Raw genomic sequence first — 9589 nt, 5'->3', positions numbered from 1 at the left:
TTCGTGCTTGTTATGGTCATGAAACTGGTCATTATATAGAGGATTTGTTGTTATAGCAACACTTATGACATCAGTAATGACAAAGTCCTCTGCATTATTGGTTGGGGTCTGAAAAATGAAATTACTTGACAATATAGGCTAGCCTATGTTAAGCTTTCCAGAAGGGCGGAACCCAGTAGTATAATAATGACTACCTGTTCTGTTCATAAACTCGCTCTTCAGAGAAATCACCCACACAAGATCCATCATCACTTGCACTTATAATGCAATGCCTATATTAGGAAGAGAGAGAGAGAGAGAGAGAGAGAGAGAGAGAGAGAGAGAGAGAGAGAGAGAGAGATTAAAGTGAGAGAAAGAGATGCACCTCTGGCCTTGTTGTTGTTTTTTTTCACTTGCTTCTCTCAGCTTTTCCAATTTCAGGCCTGCTTCGCCCATCTGAAAGAACAGGAAATGAAGGCACTCATATCACAGGCTAATAATACAAAACAGTGATAGCAGCCTGGCCACGACGGCACAGAGTCATCGGCGAGAGAGCCGCCACATTTCTCTCACGCTCAAAACATCCCGGTGCACCTCAAATATACACACGTAACAACCGAGCGAAGGTGAGGCTTTTATCCTTCTAATGAGATTAAAAACTGAAACAAAGGGATTTGAGCAGAGCTTTACTGTAGCTTTAATAATAGAGCCATCTTGGAACGTAAAATGGTTAATTACACAGTAGATATTTAAAGGCCTACAACAGCTACAAGTTTACAAAAAGAGAAAGATGGTGGCAGCAGGTGTTTTACTGCAAACATTGACCCAACCACGCCACCTAGTGCACATAGAGCAGTGTTACGATTTTCATTCCTGATGCTCATCGGCTCACTTGCTTCTTTATCATTGGCAGATGTTGTTTTAATCAAAATCTTTTTATACTTACCATTCAAAAGAACTATGTGATTTTTTTTTTTTTTTTTTTTTCAGAAAGGAAACATTTAATGAATCAAAAGTGACAGTAAAGACATTAATGTTACAAAAGATTTCTATAAAAAATATATGCTGTTCTTTTGAACTTTATATTTATCAAATAATTCTGAAAAAGTGTACCACAGTTTCCACAAAAATATTAAAGCAGGAAAATGTTTTTAACAATGATAATGTTTCTTGAGCACCAAACCAGCATATAAAAATGATTTCTGAAGGATGTGACACTGAAGACTGAAGTAATGATGCTGAAATTCAACTTTGTCATCACAGAATAAATTACACTTTAAAATAGAAAAGTAATTTTAAATTAATGACATAAAAGTAATAGTAGGCCTACTACATTAATAGTAGGCTAATAGCCTAGTATTAAAAGTAAGAGTAGCCTATTTCACATTACTGTTTTAAGCCTACTGTATTTTTGATCAAACAAATGGCCTACAGCCTTGGTGAGCATAAATTACTTCTTTCACATTTAAAAAAAAAAAAAAAGCAGGCAGCATGTTTAACAATAAGGTTTCATAGGATTCGAGTTAAATTAAAAGGCCTGTATATGTCATATATTTTGAACTATATATTATCATGTATTAATCGCTTTCTTTAACAACTTATAGCTTCCCCGACTTCCTAGGTTGTGAAAGGCCAGAATTTTTTTTCATTTTTGCCTGCAAAATCAAAAGGATGTGACGTTTTCGCGCGCTCCCGAGAGCCTCCGTTGAAATCTTTATATGATTTCGGACATACTACTCTGCTCGCGTACTGCTTTTCGCATACTATATAGTAGGGAAGTATTCGATTTCGGACGCAGCCACTGTCTATGGTTGAAATGAATGCTGTTTCATGCAAAGACAACGGATTAATTCAAACTAGCAAATTTATAATCAAAATATAAAATAACTTTAATTAGGCTACCTCATCTGTCGACATGATGCCGGTGAATTGAGTTAGTGCAAACATATCCACATTGCTATAATCAGATGCTTTCTTAACTATACTGTTTTCTCACCGTTAACATTTCTGTTGTGTGCTTATTTTATTGAAAAGAAAGCGAGCAGCACATATTTACATATTCATCTATAAACGTCGCACTCAGCAGCGCAGGCGGCATCTGGATGTTTAAAGGTATCGCTGCAAAGGTATTTCCAGCTTCTTTAGATCTAAACGAAGAATGGAATTTTTTGCCATGAGTATGCCAGGGCCTTGAATCACGTTCAGTCTTTAGTACGTACGTACTTGAGCTGAGCATAATAAATTGCTTGCTGCAGTTCACTTAACGGCCACCGGTGTCGCTAATAACAGTTTGAAATATTACAGTTTGATCAAAGCATTTAATTATGAGTGAGATCAAACGAAGCTTTATCCTCACTTCTCAAACGCTTTTATCTTCACAAAACACTGAACCATTTTGCAGAATTAGAGCTAAACTCTGCACAGAATACTGCTCCCAAGTGAAATCTCTTTCTCTAACAGGGATCAATATCACCGATGCATGCAAACAAAGACTCTGTGAGTCAGTCGAGATTCACCCTTAAGTTTCATTTAATTTGTCCAGTACAAATGGCAATCTAAAAGCAGAAGGCTTCCCTTGGTTGGAAATAAAATCTTTTATGCTTATTACGGTCATAGCTCACAGCAAAACCTGTGCTGCTGTTATGGCTAAATATTATAAGACCGCAATAAAATACTCGTGTAAACTTTAATATTATAAAACAGCATATAAAGTTTATTACAGAAAATATACAAGTCACAATAAATTTAAATTTTCCATATATTAAACTAAACCTGCATTTGACAGGTAGACATGGCACCTAAAATTGTCTATATATAAGTTTAACATTTCTTGTGTTATCAAGAGATCAAATTTAAACTGCTAATTCATCTTTTATACCTGAGACAGTCTAAGTAGACTAAAAACCTGTAACAGTCCCTGAATAATGACATCGGATAACCAATTTGATCTTCAGATTCTAGTGTATGTCACACTGATTGAAGATTTTTGCTCTTTGAACATTAGCATAATTGAGTTTTTCCTAAAGTCTAATGCATATCCTGTTATTAAAGTTCTTTTAATAAATAAACAATTCCTGATTAAAAAGAAATAAATAAATGACCTGAAGTTAAAACTTTTTAGCGAGTGAATGCAAAATGATTACATAGAACTTGATTTTTCATGTTTTTCAAAATTTGGTTCCATCTTAATGAGCCACTTATTTCTTTCCTTTCGTTTTTTTTTGTTTTTTGTTTTTTTTGGATGCATCACTACGCATCATCATCTGAGAATTTGAATTTGGCATAAACAATAAGCATAACCACTGACATGACCACACACAAGGAGCCAACCACTAAATAAGCAATGCCCAAGAAGTCGTTCTTCCCTCCCATCCAAGACACATTGCTGAAGACCACCTTCTTACGTCCATCAAAAGTCAGTACTGGGTAGTCTGGAAATTACGTGGTTAAGGAACAAACACAGTTCATTCATGCTGCACATGAGCACTTCTATGGCAGTAAAAAAGACAGTAAAGCTTACTCGGATAACAAGTGTTTCTAAAAACTTTGCCTTAAAGGTGCAATAAGTAATGTTGTGATCATGCTGCACAGCCCGTCATTTTGGACACATACTGACACTTAAAGTAAAAGGATGTTTTTAATCACTGATACCATTGTAGAAATACTCTATTTACTGCCAGTCATAATTGATTGATTCCACAAGTGTCCAATGACAGGAGGGTTACAGAGACGTATTCAGCTGGTCATGTGAGCAAAAATTAGGAGACCAGCTCCATGTATATCTACTTTTATATAGAGCTTAATCTCATGTGAATGTACACTACCGTACACTAAGTTTAAGGTCAGTAAAATTCAGCAAGAACACATTAAATTGGTCAAAAGTGACGATAAAGACATTTAGAACGTTGCAAAAGATTTCTGTTTCAAATAAATGCTGTTCTTTTGAACTTTCTACTAATAAAGGAATCTTTTTTTAAAAAAAAGTAGCATGGCATCCCTAAAAACATTAAGCAGAACAACCGTCTTCAACATTGATAGTAATATTAAATGTTTCTTGAGCACCAAATCAACATTTTGAAGGATCGTGTGACACTGAAGACTGCAGTAATGGCTGCTGAAAATTCAGCTTTCCCATCACAATAATAGATTACATTTTAAATTAGAAAACATTTACTTCAAATTGTACCAATATTTCACAATATTCCTTACTGTATTTTTGATCAAATAAATGCAGCCTTGGTGAGCATAAGAGACTTTTTTTTAAAAACAGTTGTTGTTTTTTTATCTTACCAACCCCAAATATTTAACTGGTGTACATAAACATTTTTTAATTGTTCAATTAATTTCCTTATGTGTAAAACTTGTAAATCCACATTATTTGAAATGTAAGAGTGGGCACGCCCATTTGTAACTTGAATGTGTGAGGCTTCAGGTCTCATTCGCTTCCAGTTTTTTTTTACCATACAAAACAGCTCGTTATGCTGCTTTACAGGAAATAGTTTACTGAGGAGGGAAATTTACAAAAGTGCACCTTTAAGACAAATCCCAGCTGCTCTTTTGACTGTCATGCCTTTTCATTGATTTGCATAGGCACATTATGCATATTCAAAGAAAAAACCCTCTGTTTCTTCTACATTCTGCTCTGGATCAACTAAAAGCCACACCCAACCTGTAAAAACCTGTTTGCCTGGATCTCAGGCAAACACTGTCAAAAGACATCTGCGAAACAGGACTGAAACCATATGCCATGCAGTCTTACAAATATCTGAAGACTTTCTGACTGTAGTCATGACGTGGCTTATAGATGAAATCCTACAAACTTAAGAACATGGAATGAATAAAATATGATAATCCTACTATTAATTCCCAATTAATGTCTTGAATCAAATTTGACTTGCAGATGAAGGATACTGTAATGCACTGTCAGAGAGTAGTTCCCAGCAGGGAGCCCCGCGCTATAATCACCCTCTGTGATACGCCGGTACAGCTTCCTGAACTCAGGAAGTGCTGATCTCCTCATCCACACAAGGAAGTCCTGGTTCAGGAAACCATTGTTGCTCTGGTCTGTGAGGTCCAGCTCATATGCTGGCTTGGGCCAGTTTATGGGCTTCACTGTACCTGTTAATCAGCATTAATAAAGATAAAGCATTTAGGTTATATTCCAAGTCTAAAAATCAAATCCAGGGATAGTGACTTTTGCATTAATTAAGGCTAATTACCATCGAAAGCCTTTGCAAAAGAGCCATTCACAAACGAAGGATTCCTGTACTTGAGGTTGTAATCAGTCCACCAGGAGATTCCTTTACCATCTAATTGCACCTGCTTCTTCGTACCATTGATTATTTGGTAAAGCTCAAATGTGTCTTTGCAGAAACATACAAACAAAAAAATATATTAGTAATCCATCCCAGAACTAAGTACATACATAAAGTTAATCAACCAAACAGAAATTTTACCATTGAACATGCTATTTGCAATAGCGCCGCATGGGACAATGGCATTCTTATCGGAGTCATAGTCATATGGAGAGCAGGATTCTTGTGGACTCTAGAAAGGCAGATGAAAATAAAAACAAGAAACATATGATCCATTACATGGAAAGAAAAATAAAATAAAAAAACATTTAAAAGATCATTCTGGCCAGACACAAACCTTGAAGTATTTTGTATCGCCAGTGAGCTGATAGTCGTCTTTTGACACACCATATTTTCTGAAGTTCTGGTAGTAATTAGACAGGCCATAATAAAAGAAGATGGGGCCCTGTAAGCACCACAGACATTATCAGTCTCTTTCTAACATTGAGAGAGAAATATCAGGCTTTAAAAGGGAGTCAAACTCAAAGACTTTACCTTAAACAATTCACTGAGGGCGAATGTGATTTCACAGGTGCAGTTTTGAAGGTTTGGGTTCGTACAGCTGAAACAGGGTGAATCCTTATCAAAGCCTGTGTAATCCCTCTGTGACATGGTGAGAAACAAACAGAGCATTAATCTTTAATTAACATCTCTCACCTTGCACAAAACACCCCGGTGTGATAACACCTCAAAACTAACTCAACTACTAGGCAGTGTAATGTAGAGCCAAGGGTTTGATAACTCTAAAACAGACTTGAATGTTTAAATAGTGTTGTCTATCCTTTAACAAACAAGCAAAAACCGACCTCAGTACAACTGTTAAATTACTAGAGAGGCTGAACAAACTCTACAGTAAAATGCCATGTCATCCACCCAGTGAACTGGCTCCTGTTGTTGTCCTGCAGTAAACACTTACCTCTAGCACTTGTATGGTCTGTGAAGTCAGAAACAGACCAACTCCAATGCCTATGAAGGCCAAGCCAATGAGTAGAAAGCCAGGTATGACAATGCCAGCAGAGAGTATGGGCTGCCATGCCGGGAGCCGTTGCTGTGTGAATGCTGTGTTGTCAGGCCGTTCAGCCGTCTCTCCCTGGTTCTTCATCCTGATGATTTAAGAAAAGGCCAACAAGCTTACTGTGTGCACCTAAATTACATCGATAAAACAATAATACTCTTTTTAAAGCCAAATGGAAAACAGATCAGAGTTCAATGCAACAAATAATACATCAGAAAAGGGTTGTTTCTTCATCTTTGGGAACTTTTATATCCTGGGCATTGGGATTTTATTTTAACTTTTATCTTTTTGTTTTATGAAGGTTACATTTAAAACATTCATCATTAATGATGTTTCAAAAGACTTATGTTAAGATTTTTATTTTTCATTTTAGCCATTTTAAAATCTTGGATGTTAAAAATATGAAAATCCACCATAAAAAATATGAATTCATATGAACTATCTACTATTATAAACTATTTCAATATTTATGGTGTAGAAATAATTAATATACATTTATTAAAAAATACCTCTCAATTGTGGCATCATTTCCACCCCACAGAACAATAATTAAGAGCATAAATATTAGATAGAATGACACATGTGATGTGTGCTGAACACACACACACACACACAACAATAATTAAATGATTTAATAAAAGAGTAACCATCACATTTAGCCTATATTAAGCATTATTTTCAATTCATTTCAATTCATATTATATAAAAAAAGTACAAATGTAATTTAATTATGTGTATTTAGGATAAATAAAGAATTACAGAATTTTATTAAATTCAATAGGCTACATGATTTAAAGTGTGGTCAAGATGTTTATGACTTTTAAAAAATATATAATAATAATATTCTCTGATGCATGTACAGTTCGATATTGACAGTAGACCGTGTTTTAGACAGTGTTTAAATATTTTTGACAGTGTTTAAAGAGTTTTTATATATATATATAATAGGCCTAAATCCACAGGCCTAAGTCCACACAGTGCCCATAGTAAGAAACAACCAATTGTTGGCTGGTTGAACGTGCAAGTCACATATTGTTTTGGTCAATATCAGTAATAAATTTGCCTTTAATGTAATTATTATTATTGGATCCTTATAAATATTTACGATAAGTTAACGGCAAACATAATTATAGAAAACTGATCAAAATGTTATAGCCTACCATGATAAAGTCAAAGAAATGTTTGTGAGAATCAGCTCACCAGCACTACAGCAACAACAACGGGTGACGTCGCAGGAAAACGAAACAAACCGTGCTTCATGAATCTCAATCAGTAATCACTCAAACTGAGAAATCAGAAACCTTAAAGCTTAATAAACGGGTTAAAACTAACCTTTAGGAAAAGATCCGTCTTTTCAGTTTGGCCTATTTTAGTTGCCCGCTTTAAAAAAAATCGCGCAGTCCAGTACATCGACAAACAGGAGACACACCTTCACACAGTCCAGTACCTGTTTTACCTGTCCCGTAGTGGCCGGACCTGGATCAGCTTTTCCGCTTTGCGTATACTCCTCCCATAGCGCATACGTCAGTCTGGCTCGTCCTCTCAAAGCGCATACGTCGAATACTTTTTTTTATTTTTTACGGCGAATAGCCTACATTAACCCTCCCTTTCCCACTTCAGTCCGGTCACTGGTGGATTGTTATGATCAGGATCAGAACGAGAATGAGCTTTTTTGCCATGTTTGGAATTTGTTTTGGTGACAGAAGCAGCTTCAGTAGGCTACACAGAGTCAACAACAGTACACAGATAGTTAAATACAAAATAAAGAATAAAGATATTGAATAAGATACAAATGATGTACTATCTATAAATAAACAAAAATAGACAAAGTTGTACAGGTGATACTGCAGAGTAGAATAGAATTGGCTGTGATGTAGGCTATATGATGTATAAATATATTGCACATATTTATCTTTGCACAGTGGGGGGAACAAAACTGTTCATGAGGTAGACTGCCATGAGGCAATCTTGTGCCTGGCTGTTTTTGGTGCTCAGTGCTCTGTAGCGCCGGCCGGGCACGGGCAGCAACAGTTCAAAGAAAACGTTACTTGGATGTAAGTGATCCAGAGTGATTTTCGGAGCCCTTTTCCTCACTCTAGGTGTATATGGTTCTTGGAGTGTGGGCAGGGGAGCACCAATAATCCTCTCAGCAGTCTGAACCGTCCTGTGTAGTCTTCAGATTCTGTAAAGTATAACCTCTGCTGGGCCTTTTTTGCAGTAGAGCAAATATTATTGTCTCACTTCAGGTCCTGAGAGATGGTGGTGCCCAGGAACCTGAATGACTCCACTGCTTCATTAGTGCTGTTCATGATGGCGAGTCGGGGAGTTTCTTCTAAATTCCACAATCACGTCCACTATTTTGAGCGTGTTCAGCTCCAGGTTATGACTGCACCAGACAGCAAGCTGTTTAACCTCCTGCCTATGCAGACTCATCACCATTGTGTACGAGGCCGATGACGGTACTGTCGTCTGCGAACTTCAGAAGTTTCACAGAAGGGTCTTTGGCAGTGTTTGTGTACAGGGAGAAGAGCAGTGGGGAGAGAGATTGGGGCGCCAGACCTAGTGCTGATTGTGCTGGTGTTAGAGGTGAATTTCGCCATTCTCACAAGCTGTTGCCTATCTGTCAGAAAGCTGGTGATCCACTGACAAATAGAGCTAGGAACAGAGAGCTGGGTTAACTTAGTCTGGAGTGGTGCTGCATGGGATGATGGTGTTGAAGGCCGAGCTGAAGTCCACAAACAGGATCCTTATAAGTCCCTGGTTTGTCCAGATGTTGCAGTCCCATGTTGACTGCATCATCCACTGAGCTGTTTGCTCAATAAGCAAACTGCAGGGGGTCCAGCAAGGGGTCCAGTGATGTCCTTCAGGTCAGCCAACACCATGTCTTCAAGACATGAGAGCGACAGGTCTGTTGTCAAACTTTTCCAATATGACATCATGTTTTGAGCGATCTGTACCTACCACAATTTTCATAAAAATTTACCTATTTCATAAAGTAGACCTATTCAGAAGTGGTTTGGGCAGTAATGTTAATATTTGATTTGTATTCAACCTCTAAAACCCACATAAAAACAGGGCGTGTGTTATAGTTCGGCATGAATATTTCACTATCTACGGTATATTGTTCTGTCATTTCTTTTGAAAATCAGTCACAAAAAATCTGAAAACTAAAATCTGAAACCCTTCAAATGATAAATGGTTGTAGAGATTACTTTAGATTTAGACTAAGATATTATTGTTA

At 36.8% G+C, this 9589-nt stretch overlaps 1 protein-coding gene across 7 annotated transcripts; it reads right to left on the bottom strand.

Moving 5' to 3' along the window:
* Window positions 1-972: 972 nt before the first annotated feature.
* Window positions 973-7885, bottom strand: tmem30b (transmembrane protein 30B). Of its 7 annotated transcripts, none has more exons than XM_084097396.1 (8): window positions 7796-7885; window positions 6250-6436; window positions 5829-5936; window positions 5632-5739; window positions 5436-5526; window positions 5199-5342; window positions 4891-5097; window positions 973-3410 (listed from the first exon to the last, which is right to left on the bottom strand). In XM_084097396.1, the coding sequence occupies exons 2-8, from the start codon at window positions 6433-6435 to the stop codon at window positions 3229-3231; spliced, it is 1026 nt and encodes a 341-aa protein (XP_083953522.1). In that variant the 5' UTR covers window position 6436; window positions 7796-7885; the 3' UTR covers window positions 973-3228. The 7 variants fall into 7 exon arrangements, with proteins under 7 accessions (XP_083953522.1, XP_083953520.1, XP_083953521.1 ...); XM_084097394.1 differs by having other exon boundaries at window positions 7805-7879; XM_084097395.1 differs by having other exon boundaries at window positions 7681-7817.
* Window positions 7886-9589: the final 1704 nt, after the last annotated feature.

Source organism: Abramis brama (genome assembly GCF_963993115.1).
Source record: "Abramis brama genome assembly, chromosome: 21".
NCBI lineage: Eukaryota > Metazoa > Chordata > Actinopteri > Cypriniformes > Leuciscidae > Abramis > Abramis brama.
The sequence above is the reverse complement of the archived record's forward strand: the minus strand, read 5'-3'. Positions and strand labels throughout refer to the sequence as shown.

What these genes read in the sequence shown, in the direction of transcription:
- tmem30b (XM_084097394.1), bottom strand. Translation starts at nt 7,869, where the DNA reads ATGCGCTATGGGAGGAGTATACGCAAAGCGGAAAAGCTGATCCAGGTC. An exon ending in CCCTCAGTGAATTGTTTAAG is followed by an intron (nt 5,740 to 5,828) that starts GTAAAGTCTTTG and finishes TGGTGCTTACAG; the next exon opens with GGCCCCATCTTCTTTTATTA. An exon ending in TTTTGCAAAGGCTTTCGATG is followed by an intron (nt 5,098 to 5,198) that starts GTAATTAGCCTT and finishes GCTGATTAACAG; the next exon opens with GTACAGTGAAGCCCATAAAC.